The 23,571-nt window shown below is 45.6% G+C and overlaps 1 protein-coding gene across 1 annotated transcript in view; it reads left to right on the plus strand.

The window, feature by feature from the left end:
* Positions 1-23,571, plus strand: part of LOC120846285 — a gene marked incomplete at its 5' end in the record, with an annotated part of 85,299 nt that overhangs the window by 48,402 nt on the left and 13,326 nt on the right. The window contains 2 exons of the mRNA XM_040217994.1: positions 8,560-8,597; positions 15,600-15,711. Coding sequence (XP_040073928.1) covers positions 8,560-8,597; positions 15,600-15,711 — 150 coding nt within the window. The remainder of the gene's footprint in view (positions 1-8,559; positions 8,598-15,599; positions 15,712-23,571) is intronic.

Consider the following 23,571-nt stretch of genomic DNA (forward strand, 5'->3'; position numbering starts at 1 on the left):
TGTTCCATTTCGACCTGAACTACCTTCATTTGGTGGACAAACTTTTTCTTGCTGTCATATCCAAACACGTTCAGTGAGACACAATTTCTTCGCTCAAAGGCCTCCACGTCCTGTGGGAAGGTTACAGGGAACGTTTTTGGAAACACATACTTGCACATATGTTTACGACACGAGAATGCTCTTCCTCTGTAAAACCTGTTCACAGATGCAAAACGGCGAGCACTGCGAACACAAAGCACATGACCGGTTCAGATTTGTGAAGACATTCACTCTCATTAACGAGGCATTGCTTAGAGGCAAGTGGCTTTGGAAGACAAAAAATTCCGCAACCAACAGTCGGAGGAAGGAATCGTCCGAAACTAATAGCACAAACTTTGATTCCGACAAGAAAGAATCCCGAGCCTTGTTCCTTATAATTTTCTAACTGGGCAGCTATTTCAGTGCAAACTCGCTGAATCGAACTACTGATATTACCGTCCACAAACACGCTTTGGACCTGACTATGAAAAAACTCCACAGTCACATCTATGTCGTCATCAGGAATGAGATGTCCGAGCTCGACAGTAAGTGTAACAAAATAACGCAGAGGCCGAACAAAATATCTGAGCACAATTGACATATGCCCTTCATGATGGCTAAAAAATGTGTGCACGTCTAGTGCTTCTGTGTCTCTTTCGTGCAAGTGTAACTGGTACTGAGCCACGTAATTGTGAAGAGCGTACACTCCCTCGTAAAACAGAATGCATGGCGAGAGAGTCACATTATCAACCGAGGCTATGTGAAATTGTAGAGATTCTGCACTGGAATAATGATGTCGGTCGTCGGGAGAGCACAGGTGACAGGTAGTCATGTTGGAAATAAGGTGGCTAGACGACATTCGTAAATATCCGACAAACAGGTGACGAGGTGGCTAGATGATTCGGGTCGTCTAGGTGTCGGTGACATATTCAAATACCGAAACCAAAAATCCTACTAGCGAGAAAAACGCCAGGAATTGAGACTGAGGGTGTGATATGATCCTGGAGCAGTTCTGCAAAACGCTTCGGTAAAAATACAATTACCACCTCGTTCTCCAGATGGAGGCTCACACACACAAACACACGGACAAGCCGTACCAAGTGTTCACTCGACAGACCTTCAGCACCTATGTCTTGACTTTGCACAGGATTAAGCCAATGCTTAGAAACATAGACGATGACGACAATTACAGTGAAGACAGACAGCAGACACCTCGGTATTTATACCAAGCGGCTTACGAAATGCCGACTCGACGTAAAATTTGAGTTGTGACATTAAGCAATGCAAGCGTGACGTTTTACATTGATTAATGTCACAACTCAGACTGCGTTTTTTGGTCTGAACATATGTTTCGGCATTGTCATTCGCTGAGCTGCCACCTTAAGTTGCGGTGATTGACTCTCCGAAGGTTGTGCGTGAAAGTAGACGCGCAAACTTTTTTAGAGTGTACCCCGATATCCGAAACAGATCGATATCAAAAACGGATGCTATAGTATTGATTTGTTATTGGTATAAAGTGCTGTCTTGGGAGGTTCGCTATTACCGGAAACACAGAAGACCCAAAGATCCGAGTGAGCCAATCAAACGGCGCCAAACGTGCGTCGTCAGACAGCGTGCTGTTTTCGGAGGTTCGCAAACACCGGGACCACAACCAACACCACGATCCGATGGAGCCAGTGAAACAACGCCAAACGTGCATCGTCAGGGAGCGCGCTGTCTTCGGAGTTCGCTATCACCGTGAACACAAAACATCAACGATCCAGTGAGCCAATGAAATGGCGCCAAACGTGCGTTGTCAGAGAGAGTGCTGTTTTCGGAGGTTCGCAAACACCGGGGCCACAACCAACACCACGATCCGATTGAGCCAGTGAAACAACGCCAAACGTGCGTCGTCAGGGAGCGCGCTGTCTTCGGGGGTTCGCTATCACCGGGAACACAAAAGACCCAAAGATCCGAGTGAGCCAATGAAACGGCGCCAAACGTACGTCGTCAGGGAGCGCGCTGTCTTCGGGGGTTCGCTATCACCGTGAACACAAAAGACCCAAACATCCGAGTGAGCCAATAAAACTGCGCCAAACTTGCGTCGTCAGAGAGCGTGCTGTATTCGGAGGTTCGCTATCACCGTGACCACGAAAGACCCAACGATCCAGTGAGCCACTGAAACGGCGCCAAACGTGTGTCGTCGGAGAGCGTGCTGTTTTCCGAGGTTCGGAAACACCGGGACCGCAACCAACACTACGACCCGATTGATCCAGTGAAACGGCGCCAAAGGTGGGTCGTCAAAAAGCGCGCTGTCTTCGGAGGTTCGCTATCACCGGGACCACAGAAGACCCTAAGATCAGAGTGACCCAATAAAACGGCGCCAAACGTGCGTCGTCAGAGAGCGCGCTGTCTTCCGAGGTTCGCTATCACCGGGACCACAGAAGACCCTAATATCCGAGTGAGCCAATGAAACGGCGCGAAACCTGCGTCGTCAGAGAGCGCGCTGTTTTCGGAGGTTCGCAAACACCGGGACCGCAATCAACACTACCACCCGATTGAGCCAATGAAACGGCGCCAAAGTTGTGTCGTGAAAAAAAGCGCTGTCTTCAGAGGTTCGCTATCACCGGGACCACAGAAGACCCTAAGATCCAAGTGAGCCAATGAAACGGCGCGATACGTGCGTCGTCAGAGAGCGCGCTGTCTTCGGAGGTTTGCTATCACCGGGACCACAGAAGACCCTAAGAACCGAGTGAGCCAATAAAACGGCGACAAACGTTCGTCGTCAGAGAGCGCGCTGTCTTCGGAGGTTCGCTATCACAGTGAACACAAAAGACCCAACGATCCAGTCAGCCAACGAAACGGCGCCAAACGTGCGTCGTCAGAGAGCGTGCTGTTTTCGGAGGTTCGCAAACACCGGGACCGCAACCAACACTACGACCCGATATAGCCAATGAAACGGCGCCAAAGGTGCGTCGTCAAAAAGCGCGCTGTCTTCGGAGGTTCGCTATCACCGGGACCACAGAAGACCCTACGATCCGAGTGAGCCAATGAAACGGCGCCAAACCTGCGTCGCCAGAGAGCGCGCTGTCTATGGAGGTTCGCTATCACCGTGAACACAAAAGGCCCAACGATCCAGTCAGCCAATGAAACGGCGCCAAACGTGCGTCGGCAGAGAGCGTGCTGCTTTCAGAGGTTCGCAAACACCGGGACCGCAACCAACACTACGACCCGATTGAGCCATTGAAACGGCGCCAAAGGTGTGTCGTCAAAAAGCGCGCTGTCTTCGGAGGTTCGCTATCACCAGGACCACAGAAGACCCTAAGGTCTGAGTGAGCCAATGAAACGGCGCCAAACGTGCGTCGTCCGAGAGCGCGCTGTCTTCGGAAGTTCGCTATCACCGGGACCACAGAAGACCCTAAGATCCGAGTGAGCCAATAAAACGGCGCCAAACGTGCGTCGTCAGAGAGCGCGCTGTCTTCGGAGGTTCGCTATCACCGTGAACACAAAAGACCCAACCATCCAGTCAGCCAATGAAACGGCGCCAAACGTGCGTCGTCAGAGAGCGTGCTGTTTTCGGAGGTTCGCGCAAACACCGGGACTGCAACCAACACTACGACCCGATTGAGCCAGTGAAACGGCGCCAAAGGTGTGTCGTCAAAAAGCGCGCTGTCTTCGGAGGTTCGCTATCACTGGGACCACAGAAGACCCTAAGATCCGAGTGAGCCAATGAAATGGCGCCAAACGTGCGTCGTCAGAGAGCGCGCTGTCTTCGAAGATTCGCTATCACCGTGAACACAAAAGACCCAACGATCCAGCCAGCCAATGAAACGGCGCCAAACGTGCGTCGTCAAAGAGCGTGCTGCTTTCGAAGGTTCGCAAACTCTGGCACCGCAACCAACACTATACGGCCCGATTGAGCCAGTGAAACTGCGCCAAAGGTGTGTCGTCAAAAAGCGCGCTGTCTTCGGAGGTTCGCTATCACCGGGACCACAGAAGACCCTAAGATCCGAGTGAGCCAATGAAACGGCGCCAAACGTGCGTCGTCAGAGAGCGCGCTGTCTTCGGAGGTTCGCTATCACCGTGAACACAAAAAACCCAACGATCCAGTCAGCCAATGAAAAGGCGCCAAACGTGCGTCGTCAGAGAGCGCGCTGTTTTCGGATGTTCGCAAACACTGGGACCGCAACCAACACTACGACCCGCTTGAGCCAGAGAAACAGCGCCAAAGGTGTGTCGTCAAAAAGCGCGCTGTCTTCGGAGGTTCGCTATCACCGGGACCACAGAAGACCCTAAGATCCGAGTGAGCCAATGAAACGGCGCCAAACGTGCGTCGTTAGAGAGCGCGCTGTCTTCGAAGGTTCGCTATCACCGTGAACACAAAAGACCCAACGATCCAGTCAGCCAATGAAAAGGCGCCAAACGTGCGTCGTCAGAGAGCGCGCTGTTTTCGGAGGTTCGCAAACACTGGGACCGCAACCAACACTACGACCCGCTTGAGCCAGAGAAACAGCGCCAAAGGTGTGTCGTCAAAAAGCGCGCTGTCTTCGGAGGTTCGCTATCACCGGGACCACAGAAGACCCTAAGATCCGAGTGAGCCAATGAAACGGCGCCAAACGTGCGTCGTCAGAGAGCGCGCTGTCTTCGGAGGTTCGCTATCACCGTGAACACAAAAGACCCAACGATCCAGTCAGCCAATGAAACGGCGCCAAACGTGCGTCGTCAGAGAGCGCGCTGTTTTCGGAGGTTCGCAAACACTGGGACCGCAACCAACACTACGACCCGCTTGAGCCAGAGAAACAGCGCCAAAGGTGTGTCGTCAAAAAGCGCGCTGTCTTCGGAGGTTCGCTATCACCGGGACCACAGAAGACCCTAAGATCCGAGTGAGCCAATGAAACGGCGCCAAACGTGCGTCGTCAGAGAGCGCGCTGTCTTCGGAGGTTCGCTATCACCGTGAACACAAAAGACCCAACGATCCAGTCAGCCAATGAAACGGCGCCAAACGTGCGTCGTCAGAGAGCGTGCTGTTTTCGGAGGTTCGCAAACACCGGGACCGCAACCAACACTACGACCCGATTGAGCCAGTGAAACGGCGCCAAAGGTGTGTCGTGAAAAAGCGCGCTGTCTTCGGAGGTTCGCTATCCCTGGGACCATAGAAGACCCTAAGATCCGAGTGAGCCAATGAAATGGCGCCAAACGTGCGTCGTCAGAGAGCGCGCTGTCTTCGAAGGTTCGCTATCACCGTGAACACAAAAGACCCAACGATCCAGTCAGCCAATGAAAAGGCGCCAAACGTGCGTCGTCAGAGAGCGCGCGGTTTTCGGAGGTTCGCAAACACTGGGACCGCAACCAACACTACGACCCGCTTAAGCCAGTGAAACAGCGCCAAAGGTGCGTCGTCACAGAGCGCGCTGTCTTCGGAGGTTTGCTATGATGTTTGCGTGTACCCTCAGGCGAATTTGAGGCAATGAAATTAAGAAGTATGTCAAAGCGAATTAAGAGGATACAAAGTGAACTAGGAAAATAAATAGCTTGTCCTTAATTCATCGGCGCTTGGGCTTTCGCCTTCAATTCGTCTTAGGGATAGCATAAAATACGCTGTAAATTTTCCTACGCACAGATACATTTCGCTTGTCATTACCTAGAATACAGTAGAGTTCGCATACAGCGGGAACATACATATACACAACACATACACATATAAACATGTACCCACTGCCCCCTCAAGAAAAAATTGGGGTGTGTGTATGTTTATACAGCCTAGAACTTAGTCTAAATTAACGATTGACTTGTCTTTCATTTGTAGATGAGAAATTTAGCGATTGCAGATAAATTGATATTTTTTGAAGCATTGGGAAGTACGCCGGAATTCGTTGTTTCTCTGGCTGGCTACTCCGTGGGGAAGGGTAGAGGGGAATAAAGACGATTAGAAGAAGAGTAAATCCCGCGCACATAAAACACAACACTTACACGGACACACTCAAAGTTGATCGATCAGTCCGGTGTCATCGACATACTTTAGTAGAGCTTTTAAGACGATGCGTTGATGCCGCTTGTTCTTCCGTGGGCCTAGGATTTCTTTTCGAGATGACGAGCATCTTTTCCTCTGGAGATGATCTCCTCTGCGCACGGCTGGACGAAGTGGTCAGCTCCGTGGGAAAATACTATTTTAAGATGTTTCAAGGGCTTGGACGCCTGTCGCAGGTAGTATGGATATAGTCTGCAGAAGATTGTCGGGCAATATTATATGCGTATGTTATGTAAGGCAGAATGGTGTCCCAGTTGTTGGGGTGTTCGGTGACATAAACTGAAACCATGTCAGCAATAGCGCGTTTAAAGCGCTCGGTCAATTTTTTGATTTGAGAATGGTAGGCTGCTTTAACTTTATAAACTGCGGAAAAAGAAAAGGACATCTTCAAGTGCATAACAGAGAAAGGGCTGCCTCGATCAGTTAGTGTGTATTGTGGAGCTTCGTGGTGCGCCAGAATCGAGTGGATAAAAAATGTGCGACTTTGTATGCGAATATTAACGGGTGAACTACATCTTTGAAAGGAGAAAAAAGAAGAACGTGCTTCAGGAAAATTGCGACGGTGGTTTGCTGATGGTGCGTGTTTTCTGTTAAATGTAGCAGAGAGATATTTAAACCATCGAGTGTGCGCTAAGGCTGGTGCTGCCTAAAGTAGAATTTTCCAAGCGGGATATCTTTATTAGAATAAACCAAATACGAAAACAGGGCCCCCTTTTTCTTATAGAGATGATCAATCGAGACAACGATTCCCCTCGGAACCTACTTAACTAAGTTTGGAAACTCTCGATCAAGGTTACGTGACTGGAAAGAGATGGCAAAAGCGTTGACCACCTCTCCGCCTGGTTTTCTCTTCGCCACTCGACAACGCAGCGCATGTCCCATTAAAAGTAATCTCCACAGGAGGCTTCGACCATTAAATTGCAATCGTTACCCTTGTTTTGAGTTGGACCCTCACTTCATTTTGGACGCTCTATAACCCACGTTTTTGACCTTGCGCTATCTCTCAGCAGCATATACAAGTCGGCAAGCACCGTAATGTCTCCGCCTCCAGAAAGCTGTTGCTGTAGATCTTTCTAGAGCTATTAAATAAGTTACGCTTGAGAGTAACGACACCTGAGCCATTTTAGTGCTTAAGATCATTGTGGCCGGTTATCTGGAGCTTTATCAGGAATTGAGGGAAACGGGATTTCGTTCTCCAGAATTGCGAAAGCAGCCTCCGCCAGAGCAAAACGCGGTTGCCTGAGCTTCCCGACGCAATACCTCGAGGTCAGGAAGGCGTATTTTAGAATCGTAGCGATCGTTAGTTGCGCCCGCTCCGCACTAAACGCCAAGATTGCGGCTCCCAGGCGGAAATCGATGACTGAATTGCAGATATTCTAAGCGTTGGTTATTTAGTGACCCGAAATTACCGGAAAGTTCTTTTTTTTTTATTTTGAAGGAAATAAATTTAAATGTTGACATTGTTTCTTCAACCTCCCATCATATAGCCGCATGTCTGTAGTAAATGGCGACGCGATGCGTTGAGAAACCAACTTTTTGCAGACCAGCTCATATTTGATTGACGCATTAGTGTACACGCTATATATTAAGCAAAAAGATATTTCCGAAAATATTGAATTATAAATGAACGTCACAAGACGTTTTTGCTTTAGTGAAAGTTAAATCTCAAGCTCCAGCTCATAAGAACTTCGAAAAAGAAAAATTATAAAACAAGCGTTGCATAAAACTTATATTTTACTAATGGCTAAAGCTTGGGCTTGGGTTTGGGCTAGTTGGTTGTACATTGATAGACGTGCTGCGCTGCGAAGTTCTACAAAACAAACCCGTGACCAAAAATTGAAAGGAAAAGGATGAGTCACATTGAGATGAGGAAAAACACAACGAACACGAATGGGCGCAGACTAACAACCTGTTTATTCTTTTCTTTCTTTCTCCTTTTCAATGCATGAGTTTCCCCATGCGTGAGTTTGGAAAAAAACGAAAGCAAATTTTGTCACGGGTTTGTTCTGTAGAACTTTGCAGCGCAGCGCGTCTATCGATTATATTTTACATTTTTCTCGTGAGTACTGAAGCCTTAGTCGTTAAATGAGTAGATAGATTGATAAATTGTCCTTAGTAGCTGGTCATGGGAGAAAATGACCGGCTTCCATGTTTGATCCCGAACTAAGTATACATTTAACAGAGAAAAAACTGTCTGAATAAAACTTTCTTGGCTGTGTTTGTGACGTGTCATTTGTACCTTTTCTTCTTTTTTTGGATTTTATTATGTCTAAAGAAAACATATTCTTCAATTTGATAGCTCGAATAGAGGCTACAAAATCCTGCGTTAGTGCAAATATTTCTTTTATCTTCTTTATTCTCATTGGCCGTAAAAGTTATGTGACAATGCTTAGTTTGTGAGTACTTTTATAAAATAAATATTTAATTTTGCTTCACTTTGATTTGTTTTGCACATATAGAGAGAGTGCCAAGCAACAGAAGCCAGATAGGGGAAAGTTCACATAAATTAAACTAATACACGCCTTTCCTCGCAGGCGAGAAATTCGGAGCGGAACAGCAAATCTTCCCACCGGTAAGCAGATAAGTGTAAATAGGTTTTCACTCGCGCTTGCAGCCAAAATAAACTTTATAGTAAACAAAAAAAAAGAAAAACTGACACACATACGGTTAGACAAACTCACACGCAGTGCTAGGTCGTTAAAGGGGGGGATGACAAATTTGTGTACTTAATTTGATTGCTTGCTTCTTGGAGTAAAGTTTAGCGCACGACATAAAAGATTTCACTCTTAATTGTAACTCGGATATGTTTAGCTTGTCAAATTGCTACTGGTTTAATCGTATAAAGATTTCGTTGCTTCACTGGTTGCTTCATCGTTCTTCAAACAACCTGTAAGTAGTTAGGAAACGATATAGGGAGTAGATTAAAAGTTAATCCGTGTATTGAATAGGTAACTCTGTCATGAGCAAAAGGTTGATGCTCTATGTGCGGAGCTATTTTCCGATCATTGGCACTCGTGATGTGAGATACGTTTGAGGTACAGCAATGGACATTGTAAGCTGAAACGACCAGGCAAGAACCGAACGACACCGGTGGTGCTGCGGGCCAAGTCGAACTAACAGCGAGAAGCAGCATGCGAACGAGAACGCAGCATTATGTTACTTTATTTAGCCTGATCATGCTTTAAAACTGCGCGTCACTACTGCCCACGTGCTACCAATGGGCTCGTTTTTATTGCTGAACATTAAGAAAGTGTTGAGAATGCCCTACAACCATGCCAGGTGCAACCTTAACCGAACGAGAAAAACAAGGGGGGGGGGGGGGGGTAATTATGTGGGATTGAACTGGTAAAAAAACGTGTTGGCAGTCTATAATATAAGAATTCAATTTATTTTACCACGAGCTTCCGAAGGTAAATTCAAATAACATGTATATATATATATATATATAATTATACAATAACATACGTAAATACACACATACGCAACACTGAACTCAATAACACGCATAGATACTTACGATTTAGTAAAAAGTAAAGCGCCTGAAACAAATCCCACACCTCTACTCATTTTGCGGAACAGGAATGCGTAAGCACTCAAGCACTATTCAAGCCGATTTTATTGTGCGCTGATCCTGTCGCTTTGTGATATACGCCGGCTACAATTTCACTCCAGATGTCAGCTTTCCCGGAGATAGGCTGTGAATATTTACGCATATCCTCGGGTCCAAAAAAAGACCCTAAAAAATGCCAGATAAATAATAATAATAATAAAAAATTAGTTTCAAGGCAATACAGCAAATACATTTTTTTTTAATACAATGTGAACGCAGGTGACTGAAAATAAAACATGCGGAAATGAGGGAACTTACAGTGGAAATTTCACGGCCGCTCGCCTCTGTGGACGGGCGATATAGCACCATTCTTTCTGTTAGGGTGCAGAATGTTGTTAAAAGTCGTAAAGCTATTCCCCTCCCCCCTCTTCCTCCCCTGAAGGCACAGGCAGCTATCGGGAGGACAGGGCAGTCCTGTGTATACTGCGTTTTACGATAACTTGGTGAACCGTGGCGGCTGCGGCCCCCGCGACCCAATAAGGGCGCCGGAGCAAGGCACGTGATAACACCCCATGGTGGAGGCCATCGGGGCCTCGTTACCGACACAGCAACAAAGCTCCGAGACAAAAAGTATTTCTAGGCTTCTCTTTTTATAACGGCAATTGAACTCGACCGAATCTATCTATAACGAGAATATATAAGGCATCACAAATTGATGAGTTTCAATTTAAACCAAAAAAGTGACTCCAGGTTCATATCCGCTTGAGTTTTTTTAGCCTTGTAGCGCCGTGGCCGGTGGCGATCGCCGGCGATCGCACCCGTGCAATTTGCCGTTTCGGCTCAAAGCACCGCTTTGTGCCCTGGCCTTAGACCCGTCACAGATTCGCGGCTAAATTGAGGGTGTGGTTGCCTCATGAACTGTTGCCGTAGCGCTGGCTATTCTAGCAAACGGAACTGTTGCTGCGGAGGACGCTCATCGTAAGCTGGTTGGTTTCGAAGCAGACGACTCTTGGACAGCCGGTTCCTCCCCTTACAAAATGTTTTGATGAATTTAATTTGAACGTTTATGGAGTCTACTCATCATATCTTTGCGAGTCACAGTAGAAATGCTGATGAGGTTTGTAACGAATCCGTAAGGATTTTACGAAAACTATTGCCCACCGCGTGGCAATCGATGTTTCGACGTGATACCGCATAAAGTTTATAATATATTTCATATAAATATATTTTGAAAGCCTATTTACACCATTTGGAGTTTGCGTTGAAAAACAAGTGATTTTTTTGTAACGAGTCCTTGAGGAGTTTACGAAAACTATTGGCCACCGCGTTTCAATTAAGGTTTTGCCATGCTACCTCATAAGAATTTCTAATACATCTCATTTGAAAATCTAGATACACTGCTTTGAGTCTCTGTTGAAAATCAAACGTTTTTTTCTACTGAGTTGAAATTGAGGTTTTAACGTGCCACCTCATTAAGTATATTCTAACGAGTCAGAATATACCTAATTAAATGGCCCATCAAAACTTGAATTGCAATGCGGTAGAAAAAAAAACACTTGATTTTCAACAGAGACTCAGAGCAGTGTATCTAGACTTTCAAATTAAATTCCTTTGAAATTATACTCCTAACATGGGTTCCTAAATGGAGAGCTCTAAGAGGGAAGACGGCAATAGGTTGAGTGGCATTTGATCCGGATGTAGCCGCTGTTTTGAGGGAAGGGGAAAGTGAGTTCAAGAGTCAATTATTTGTATGCCTATATATGCATGCAGTGTTCAGAAAATGCCTGCACAAGACCGTGGGAAGAAGAAATGACTAGTCTACTAAAAATGCAAAATTCGAGCATACGGTACGCTGCCTTTCTGTCCATGGGGGACCTTGTACTACCTTTGTGTCCACTGGAGTTCTGGTAACATATGCAGAAAAAAGATGCACAGTTACACATTGATCTGCTTATCTAAACTTCAAGGTCCGAGCAAGGTATTCTGTTCCCAGCGCAGCACTACCTCAGCACTGAATTAGTATTACAAACCGAGACATCGGTGCTTTGTATGAAAGGAAGCAACTCGGAACACACGATACAAGCCATGGGAGTAGCGGTGACTAGCAGCCTTAACAGGGCTGAGTTAGCGCTGCATTGTATGTGTGAACCAGCCTTAAACATGGAAAGTCACATTTCACATTCCTACAGTTTTGCTCACCCAGGCACTTGATTTACACACTATCTTGATAGTTTATTGATTTGCAATAATAACATTGTCAGGTAAATGGGGCAGAAGTATATTTTGCCACATTTGTCTGTGATAATCATTCTTTCACTGTTTTTGCCGCCGCGTTGCAGTATTTTATGTTAGCTTTTGACAAGCTCTGCCAAAGATAAGCGAGCAGAGGTTGTCGCTGATGAAGTTTACCGAATTTGAACATAGAGAAGCTATGACTGATGAGCATCTCGAAGAATTAATGAAACAATTTGGTCTAATTGGTTCATTATTGTAGACAAGCGCCGCAAAAAACAATGGGTCAATTAGTGGACATAAACACTGGTTCCGGTGTTTACGTCCACTTCCTGTCCTGTATTGTTTTTCTTTTGCTCTTACCTACCATCTCGAAGAAGTATTTTTCATCCCAACGGACAGGAAGGAAATGGCAATAGAGTTCTATGTAAATCATAAAGCCATGCTCCGAATGGGTATCAACTGCAGCTTTCACAATTTGATGCAAAATGCCAAGTTTGAATTATTGGGAGAATCGACACTTCAGAGGACAGATTCAAAAGCAAACTTACGATAAAAAATTGCTTATGACAAAACCTGAGAGGAAATTTGTATTCGCAAAACAAAATTGTAGCAACTTTTGCGTGGCACAACGGAATATTACGACATATTTCAAGGTGTCTTACAAACTTCTTAGGGCAAGCATGGCCGCGCGTCACTTGGCTACTTCACTGTGACCAGCAATGAAGTTAGAAGCGTGGAACGAAAAGTTGGTATGGACGTATTCCGGCCGTTCACGACGAAAAACCATGGCTGCGACTGCTAAGCACGGAAAGCAGAATACTGAAGGGCGCATATCGGAAACCGCGTACCTACGTCGCCATATCCATCACCACAGCTTGGCGTATGCGGCAAGAACTACCCTATTCAACATTCCATCAAGTTCGTAATTTTGGACATTTCATGAATTCCAGTCACAATGCCCCCTAGTGAAAAGCACTTTGATGGTCCATCAGATGACGTCTGACTGTCACTGATGGATTGTTCCAAATTACGTATGCGGTTGTCTTTCGTGGATCGTACTTCATTGAAGATGCGAATGTGTACGTTTGTTATTGCATCAAGCCCAGCCTATATAACATAGAAGTTGGAACTTGAAACCGCTCTGCGGTACGTAAATCACAAGAAAAACCACTTTAGCAGTTTAAGCGTCACGGCGATAGTAAGCGATAAACCGGCAAGAACACAGTCAATGTCCGTTAAACTCACAATAACTTCAGACATGTGATCCGAGACCGCTGGTGTACGGACAATCATAAGTGCAGCGGCGTAGACTTTCCATTTTCCCGGGGGGGGGGGGGGGGGGGGGGAAGGTGGCAGGCTGAGAAGTTCTCCAGGAGGAAAAAAGGTGCATTTCCGCGCAATTTTTTTTTCTACACCGGCAATTATCAGTAGTTTATTTTAGGGGGTACATTTTACAGTGTATATATATCGCCATATGTCCGTCGCTGTGTATCAATGTCAATCACCGTGCAAGCGTAGCCGTGTGTTTGTCACCGGTACCACGGCGCATGCGCCGGCGAGAACAAATCTGAAAAACAGAAAGCTTAATATCGGGTCAAACGCTCATTAACAAGACAACGCACAAAATAGTGTTCGAACTCAGCAGAGGCTCAACATTCAGTAACAAGACAACGTACAAAACAGTGTTCAAACCAAGCAGACCAAGCGGACGTAAAAGTGATCGATGCTGCGTTACCTTCTCGCCAGAACTGGAGATTGAAGCTAACGAAAGCACGCTGGGATTGCATTTTGACATGTATTTTGTCTACAAGGCAACGTGGGCGTTATTTTGTTTAAATGCCACTACTAGAAGCTCGTTACATGGCACGTAAACAGCGTCTCAGTAAGGATCATGGCCCGGGGGGGGGGGGGGGGAGGTCTCTGCCCTCCCCGGATCTCACCAGGGGGGGGGGGGGGGGGGGGGCACGAGCCCCGATGCCTCCCCCGCGTAGTCTACGCCTATGCACAAGTGAATCTGCCAGAAACACTCAACGTCGCATGAACAAAGCCAGCATAAACCTACTCACAAAGAGTAAAGCTGTACGCCAGTGGCCAAAGTACTCGATAAAAGTATTTAAGTTAAGTTACTAACTACCTGCTTCATAAAGTATTTAAAATACTACTCAAGTTACTTTCACTGTAAAGTATCTTGAGTACAGTATATAAACTTCGAAATGTAATTCAATTACTTTTCAATATACTTCCGCAATGCGTAATTTGTATCGACGTCAGTGACCACGACAATCATACAGCTGCGCAAATCTGGTTTACCAGAATGGTTTTTAGTACGCAACAACGCAAAACAGAAAAAAAGTGCCACGTAGGGATTTTTTTATGCGGTCCAACTATAAGGAGCAAGAAATTGTCACGAATGGCAAATGATGAGGCGGTGAATAACTGAAGAAACTAAACATTTCATGGGCGAACGTGTGCCCAAAACAAAAGAAAGGAAGGCTAGCGTCGCAGGCGTCGATGTCAGCGAAACAGCAGGATCGAGCACTGGGGCGACACTGACTCCGGACCGCCACTCCGAGCACGTTTTGTACCCACGTGGGTTTCTGGAACATTCGGCGTAGAAAGTTCGGCGCGTGGAACATTCGTGACTCGATCAGGTTAAAAATATCTCGAGCTTACGAGGATCAGTCGAACAGCACGTGTATCCCTGGGGAGCTCGTTAACCAACCCCCCGCCTACATTCATGCCGCCTCGCGGCGACAGCATGCGGCTGCTAATTCAAGTTGAAAGAATAAATAAAAAAGTGAAAGCCTCATTACGAACCAGCGCAAGTAGACAGTTATTCAAAATCAAAACACACAAAAAAATACACTCACACAGCGCTGAACTATCAAGTGAATTGTATTTCAAACTTCGTCTTCTTCGACCCCAAGGAATAGGTTGCCAAGGAAGAAAAGGGGAAAGACAAGGCAAAGGGGGGAAGGCAAAAGAAAAAGAAAAGGAAAAAAGATGAATAGAAGACAAAGAAAAGGAAAATAAAGGAGAATAATACTAATACACCAGAGTTGAAGAGTTACAAAAATTACAAAAATAATGACAAAATAAATCACGAACAGGTGTAAACCAGGTGATATGCTGGCCTACTGTCGACTACACTTTCGGCGTAAATAGTTTGAGTGATGCAAAAAGTCCAAGAGTTACAGGAATTAGTTGTTAAGTAATATCAGATGTAAACAAAAATTAGTGGTTTTACTGGCTTACTGTCTTAAACACCTTCTGTCTAAATAATGTAGTTCTTTCTCCGATAAACCTTAGCTTTATCGGAGATGACGCAGCTTTAGGCGGCTGTGCGGGATTTGCCTTAGCTTGGCGCACATCACTCGAGATGGAAAGAAATTAAACTTTAATCTACTGTCTCTCTAAAAATAGAGTGCCTCTCATAAAAATATGCTTAGCGCGACAGCATTAACTGCCGGGCAATTAGGTCTTTCATAGGAGATTGTACACTGGGCGTCCAAGAATGCCTATAGTTACGGATTTTCAGGTACGTTTAAGCACGCATTTCAAAGCCATGTCTACGCGCTTCAATTGTCTCACACCATCTTTTAATTTCGGTCTATATTTTTTCACACATTTTCTTCTTCTGTGTTTACAGAAATAAACAAATCATCAAACCATACACCTTTCTTTTTGCGGGTAATTTAATTTTTGTTTTCAGGACGTACCCTATATTTTAGTAATTTATTTTAGTTCTCCCGGGCATATGTACCTCTGACGTGTAAACATATGTTTCAGGAATCTCAGGAAAACTCGGAGGAATTTGTGTGCCGGATGAGAAAGTAGCGGCAGTGACAGATGACGGCAGCTACAGCGGCGTCAGGGCCGCTGCCGTTCAGCTATCGCTTCTGTAAGTTCACATATTGCGTAGAAGAACAATAAGCATCAAACGCGTAAGCCTATATTACATAAACTTGATTAAACCTGCGTACAGGCAGGTTTTCATGTTGATATATAAACACGATATACTATAGGAAAAACACTAAAACTTGTCAATTACTTTGTCGAATGTATCAAAGCAAAATTACTCTGAGTATGTTTTACATATTGATGAAACGCCTGCTAAATCTAGCGCTAGAGTTTTTCGCAACATTTAGTCGACGATTAACGTTGCTTTCGTAAAGCTCGAACACGCTTTACAACACATTATGCGTAAACCATTCTGCCTTACCTGCTCTCTTGTCCTAGAGTTAATACAGAATCTCGTGAGGAATGATCCGTAATCTTCCAATGCATTTCCGTTGCCTCGGAACGCGGGATCATAAAAGGATTGATGGTTTTTGGAATGTTAATAACTATACCCTTTGCAACGGGCGGTAACGTGCCCCACCTAACCTAAGTCTAAAAAGACAAACATATCATTCTTCCCTTCCACCTAAGCCAATTTTATCCCCCTATCACCCTGCCTCTTCCTCCCGGCGAGAGAGTCGCCAATTCTTCTCTGGACAAACCTTGTCGGCGCTACCCCACCACCAGACCCACTTGAAGACAGGGTTGAGACTGGGCCGGAGCAACGCGGGTGGGAGTCCTAATATTCGTCTGTCCCAACTATCCCCAGCTGTGCTAGTTAGTTGTGCATCATTCAGTTTTTCCTAGATATTTTTCACAAATCTTCTAATCGCCTCTTTCTGACGGTAATCATTTTATCTTTTGTCCTTCCATCGTCGCCAGCAGAACCTAAAGTCCCGGCCAAATCCGCTACCCTTTCGGGTAGGGCAGGGCGAAGCCCGAAGCGCTTTAAAACCAAGTGGTCTAGTGTCTAGCTCTCATTATGGCACGCGGAATATTATATCCCTGTCTCCTGAAATTTAGCCTCATTGTCCTCAAAACTCCCGTTCTCTCCTCAAACAGTAAAAAACTTATCATTGAATCGTCACATATCTTTTATTTTGTTTTCTGTTTTTTGACTTGTACATTATCAGCGCAGATTCTTCCTGCATTTTTACCTCCCACAATTATCTTTCTGCCTCTTTTACTTTTTTTTTTCACTGAAGTAGTCTACTCAGTCCCATCACAAGTGTGTAGGTAATTGAATATAATCTTTAAGATTCGTTTTGTCCACTCCGTGCTCAAGCCATTCGTGCATAAATAATTGAATACCTTCCGTGCCCGCCGCGTATCATCCATTTCGGTCAACCTTTGTCCAAATTTGAACTTACTTATTGCTTCCCTGCACTCCAAAGACGACCAGCCCATGTCCCTTGTACTCCCTTATTTGATGTCATTCCATGTGCTCACAGTGCCGATCTGTGTGCCCTTTGTCAAATTTCTAATCCTGATTGAACCTCTGATTTTATGCACAGTACCCCATTGCCAAGAGACACTCCTGGTACCATCACTCCTTTCCATATATCTCTGACCACAAAATATATTTTTAGTTCCATAGAACCTTGAGATTCATAGTTGATCAATCTATTTTATCTCTTCTAATTTTATTATCATGATCCGCTTGATGTTTCGTTTCGTCATTAAACCCGACTCCCAGATATTTTTACTTTACTGCATAGTCTATTACAATATCTTTTATCCTCAGGGGCTCCATCTTTTCGTCGTTAATACCATTACTTCAGATTTGCCACTAGTAAAACTCACGCCCAAGGTGTCCCCTTCCTCTCAACATATTCCAGCTAGTTCCTGTAATGTATCCTGACTATCTGCCATAAGTGTTATGTCGTCCGCGTAACCAGTTCTGGTATTACCTGTTCAGAACTCTGCATTTTATGTTGCCCTCACTCACCCTCACCCTCACAGCCACACTCACTTAAGCCCTTCACTCACCCTCCCCCTTACAGCTACACTCACCTGGAGCCCCTCACTCAACCCTCATCCTCACAGTCACAGTTACCTTCAGCCAAATCCACTCACCCTCACTGAACCTCATGGCCCTCACGCACTCATGGCCTTCACGCCCCTCATGCACTCACCGCCCTCACGGCCCTCATGCACTCATGGCGCTCACGCCCCTCACCGCCCGCACGGCCCTCACGCACTCATACCCTTCAAGCCGCTCACGCACTTATGGCCCTGACGCCCCTCACGCACTCATACCCCTCACGCCCCTCACGCATTCATGGCCCTCACGCCACTCAGGCTCGCTTCAGATGGGGCAATTTTGCACAGAAACTTGACGTCGCAACACAAGCAACACAGGTCGCCCGCGTTCACACGCAGGAACCAATTGCTGCCATTTGCCGTCATCATTATAAATTGTTATTTTTCTTGCACAATTTAGACACACAATTACGCGCCATAAACGTGTTTTTATACATTTAAATCTCGTTGAGAATACTAATGCACATTCTGAAACAGTTTATTTCCAAAAATGATTCATTTAAAACAGAACCAAGCCTTTTGTTCTCATCATCCCCGACACGAGGTATCACGTGAAAATACCGCGTCCCTGAATGGACGCAGCAACTTCGAACGTCTTCTAACTGCTTCGAGTTGCTCGCTTGTTTCGAGCCGGACCTGATCTCAGGAATTCGTGTCGATCTAGGGAAAGCTAGGGAACAACCCGCCAGTAACACCAAAATTGATCATGAAGTTGCTCCGTCTGAAGGGGGCCTCAGCACTCACCGCCCTCACGCCCCTCACGCACTCATGGCCCTCACAACCCTCACGCACTCACTGCCCTTACGGCCCTCACACCCCTCGCGCCCCTCACGCAGTCACACCCCGCACAGACTCACCGCCCTCACGCCCCTCATGAACTCATGGCCCTCACACCCCTCACGCACTCACCGCCCTCACGGCCCTCATACCCCTCACGCACTCATGGCCCTCACGCCACTCACCGCCATCACGACCCTCATGCACTCATGGCCCTCACACCCCTCATGCACTCACCGCCCTCACGGCCCTCACACACTCACGGTCCTCACAATCCTCACAGCCCTCACGGCCCTCACTCACCCTCACACTCATGAATTTTTCTGGTTCAAAAACTCACTCACCCTCACCTCACCTGTGAAGATGAGGTTGACTGAGGGTGAGTGAGGGCCCTCATGAGTAAGGTTTTCCGAGGTATGTCTGTATTACATTTCTCCTTCCTTCTATATAACTCACATCAAAACCTAAGTTTTTCTGCTTTAATTTCTTTTCACTTTCACTGATATATATCATGAAGAGTAAAGGTAAGAGTGGATAGTCCTGCATAAGCCCTCTTTTTATTGCTGCGGGTTGTGTAGTTTCCGCTTTCCATATTATAGCTACCTTATTGTCTGTGTACAACTGCTGAGGAAACCTAACCAAATGGGCACCTAAATTATACTTCTTCAGTTTACCCCAGAAATTTTACTGCCTCACATAATTGTACACTCCCTTGATGTCCAAATGAGCTAATCGTAAAAGAGTTTGGTTCTTGATTGCTTATTCTACACATTTGGTGGTGACCGAATAAGTTATCATCCATTCTTGTATCTCATCGGAACCTATTTAGTTCACCCAGTGTTTGCTTATCTTTTACCCAGTGCTCCATTCTCCGCTTCAATATCTACATAGCTAATCTGTATGGAACTGAAGTTGCCGTTGTTGGGCAATGTGACTTAATGTTGTCTTTGTTCCGTCTGCCTTTACATATTAGTCTCATTTTACTTAGTTTTACGTCTCCTTGGTACTTCTCCTCCCATATTTTTTTTTTATTAATCATATGCCGTTACTTGATTCTGCTTGTTTTTGCTAGTGTATTTATGAGTTCCATGGGTATGTCGTCTGGGCTTGTCGCTGTACCTACCGGAACCTTACTTTCTGCCTTTTCCCATTTTCTTTTGGTCGTCTCCATTACTACACAATTCTGCTCCTCCTTTAAACTGCTGCTGTCAGTGCTATTTACTGTCCCTCTTTGCCTAAAATAAGAGAGAGCCTCTTCGATTGTCTGCCTAATATATTCCCTTGCCTCTTCTTCCTCTACTCTTCTCCCCTCCTGTGTGGTCAGTAAAGGTTTGAAACCCTCTGTCATCCTCCCCTGCGCTTGAATGCGATCTAAAATTCTTTTTGCGGCATTCGTTGCTTTTTTATTTATTTCCATCACCCGCTGCACTCCTGTACTCCCAAAGTTGGCATGTATTAAAGCTGATGCCTCCCTTTTCGATCTTAGAAGTTCTCGATAACTATTTTGATTCTACATCGCCTTGCAAGGCTCCCGTTTTCATTGCGCACCCTGCTCTCTAGATGCCACTTGGCAGCGCAATAATATGGCTCTTTTGACTTCCTTATCCCACCAGTTTTTTTTTTTTTTTTTGTGTTTTCGTTTTTGCTTTCCTCTTTGTTTAATTTGATGCTTCCCTAATTCTGTTTTAAAGATTCCTATCACATCCTCATTCATACAAGTTCCTGCGGGCTGTTTCGATACTATGTTCTCAACAGTGTTGCCGAAGAATTAGAGATTTCGATAATTCCATTCCTTTCAACTCCTAGGAATGGGGATACTGGGCCCATCCCCACTCCTGGAATCTCTGAATCGTTCCATTCCATTCCTCTAATTCCTCGACGTTAAAAGTGTCACTTGACAGCTGCATTACGTTGCAGGGTTGGGCAGTAATATTCAAAAATGTATTTGGAAATACAAATACTGGGATAGATGAAAATAGTTGCTAAGATACTGATTTTCAAGTCTCAAATATATATGTAAAAATATATCGCGTTACGTATCGGAAATACATTTTAAAAAAAGGCAAAAAGTCTTTGGAAGTACAAATACAAGAATACATTTAGGGAGGGCAGAAATGTAAATCTGATAATGCAATACATTTTTCAAATTTCTTTGAGACGCCAACTGAGTTGAGGCTTTAAGTTTGAAGAGGAAGTTTTTTTTTTTTTCATGTTTAGGGTGTTGCCTTGAACATGAAACTTTACCCACGCTGCTGTATGAAAGGATAATGCATACTTTCGTTGTAGGTGACCTCGTTGAAGATCATGCAGGCAGTTGCATTTGATATTTTCGAGAAAACTTAAGCACATGTCTTATCTTCTGTTACGGTTGAAAAATCGATACGGTGGCATCCCTGTAGTGACGGTCCTTCCTGCCGACTCTCCACCTCCAACGCATGAATGGCAGTCTTCAAATTTCGCCTAGCATCATTCAAACAGAGACCTCGTGGATTGCGACCTGAGATGGCCGGCACAATGGCGAGCTCTCCGAGAAACAGCGCGCTCGAGACGAGTCGCAGGTGTACGAAGCCTGGGTCCACAGCGAGGCCACATTTGGCCTCCTTCCTGGGTATCGGATCACCAGAGAAGGAGGTCACGTTCACGTCGGCTGATGAGGTAGCCTTGAGCCGTACAATATTACATACGCAGACGCACTGGTGAAAGGCGCCACCGCCGCCCCCCCCCCCCCCCCTCCCTTCTCTGTTCTATGCTTTGAAGTTTGTTTTTTATATTGCATTTTTTTGCGTATAAGACTTTTATGGCCTTACGCGGGTTCGCAGTTTCCCGCTCATTTTATTTCTGAACAACCGACTCCTTGACTGGCTCGGTATAACTGAACGTAAAAAAAAGTAATAAATAAATAAAATACAAAGAACCTGGCCCATTCCATTCCCATTCCATTCCGGGCCAAAGGCATCTAATTCCATTCCCATTCCATTCTCCTGAACGTTGCCGCCATTCCATTCGCATTCTATTCCGGGGTCGCGAAAATGGGGAATGATTCCGGAATCATTCCAACTCCGGAGTGGCAACTCCGCAACACTGGTTCTCAATACTTTTAGATACTTTTTGTATTTGAGCTTCACTTAGTTTCGGATTTCCCGCTTGTTCCTGAGCTTGTTCTGGTTCGGAAGCCAAATTTAATCTTAATTTTTTTGTGGTCACTGCCTAAGCTTTTTGTACCTTCCTTATATATTTCCATACTTCCTAACGTGTCATACAGTTTGTGGGACATGAGGCAGTAGTCTATTGTCGAGTGTGAATTTTTTCGTTCCCAACTTATTTTCCCGTCGCATTTTACTTGTGCATTACCTGACACGCGGTCCAGGGCATCAAAAATATTTCTAACAACTTTCCGGTTCTTAGACGTGGACCCGTCAAACTCCTCTAAGAACCCGTCAAACCCTTATAAACACTTCCGTGAATCCGTGAAGCTCCTTTAAGTGGGCGTTCCTGTCTTCTATGATAATTGTCTCCTGACCAAAGCCAATTTCTATGATGTCCTTTAATAGACATGTTAAGTGGTCGTTATTTCCCCCCCCCCCCTTAATTTCAGGTAACCAAACACCAGAAGAGTTTTCAGACCTGTTACCCTACCTTCCAATCATAAATGCTCTTTGAAAATTTCCTTCTCTCTTTCCAAGTTTTGTCCTTTAACGGGGTACGGAAACATACATTGAAATATTCAAATTTTGTTCGGAAATGAGTCAAGCATGACGGATAACAACCGTAAATCAGAATCGCACGTTTGTAGTTTGAACGATTGGCTATATTTTTCGTTCCAAACGGTGCACTCGAGCAAGCGCTCGAAGAGAAGCGAGCGGAGAGCGCGATGCGTCATGGGATGTCCGGCGCAAACAAAAACAGCAAGAAAAGATTTCCCGCGTTCGTGGAGTAGCAAGGCAAGCGTGGTTTTGACCTTTGCCCTTGGTGGCGTTGTCAGCGTTGTGGTGGTGTCAATAGCGTCAGCGCGTTACAACCTAGCTGCTCAAAGTACCCGTGGGGTGACGAGCGTGTGGCTGGCCCAAGGATCACGTAGCTTCCACAACACTGTCAGCTTAGGGCTGAACGGGGTGGGGAAAGCAACTTTTGTTCGAGTTTTGAGCGACGGGCTAATCTTCTAGGGGGAGAATGATTGTTTCCGGTTGCACGAACGAGGCTCCGAGAAAGAAGGGAGTCCTTCCTTTCCGTCTTCTTGGACCGTTTGGTACAATGCGCGATTTGTGAGTTCAGGAGGAAAGCTAAGGAGGAAAACGCTGAAATGCCAAAGGACGGCGCTGCTCCGAAGGAATCTGCTACGTCACGACTACGTAGCAGTTTCTGCAACGTTGCTAGACTACCTCCCAAATAGGCTCCGCATGCATCCACCAGGTGCACATTGAAAGGTCGTCTATTTACATTAAAATTAGTTTTCTGGTGCTTTTCAACGGAAGACTGGTGTTTTGAGGTTAGAGTGCAACATGCAGCACATGAAAGTTAGAAAATGAGCGCTGAAATTTCGTTTCCTTACCCCTTTAACTAACACGCCTGGACCTTTTTCTTTGCTTTCACCTCCCTTCAGGTTGCATCCCATCCAGGAGTAGCCTAATATGTACGGTGGTTAACCCTCGTCTCTAAGGTGCTTTTCTGCTACCCTATACACTGTGAAATTTTCAGCCTTTAATATTTACTAACCTCCTCCCACTTTTTTTTTTTTTGTTCTACATCCCTGCATGTTTATGAGCCCTATATTGAGTCGATTCTTTCTAGTATTTCTCCGAGACTTGCTCCAGCTTTCTCTTCTGTCATTGCGGTACTCACACCCCGGAGCTTCCCGCGACTCTGGAACTGGTACATGTTGTGCTGGTACATCTACACCGGTGCTCCCCGGGCTCTGTGGGTCCCCAAAAAAACTGCAACGTGCCGACCCAGCGTCTCTCCCACTCTTCTACTTGTATCTCAACTGTAGTGGATTCCACCTCATGTAAAAGGGCAGCCAGCCAGCCGCATAAACCTCCCAGTCTATCTCTTTTACGCCGTACTCAAGTTGTCGCTCATCCCCTTAATCACTCGTTTAGCGTCA

The sequence above is a fragment of the Ixodes scapularis genome, unplaced genomic scaffold, assembly GCF_016920785.2.
Source record: "Ixodes scapularis isolate PalLabHiFi unplaced genomic scaffold, ASM1692078v2 PGA_scaffold4__175_contigs__length_147842914, whole genome shotgun sequence".
Taxonomy (NCBI): domain Eukaryota; kingdom Metazoa; phylum Arthropoda; class Arachnida; order Ixodida; family Ixodidae; genus Ixodes; species Ixodes scapularis.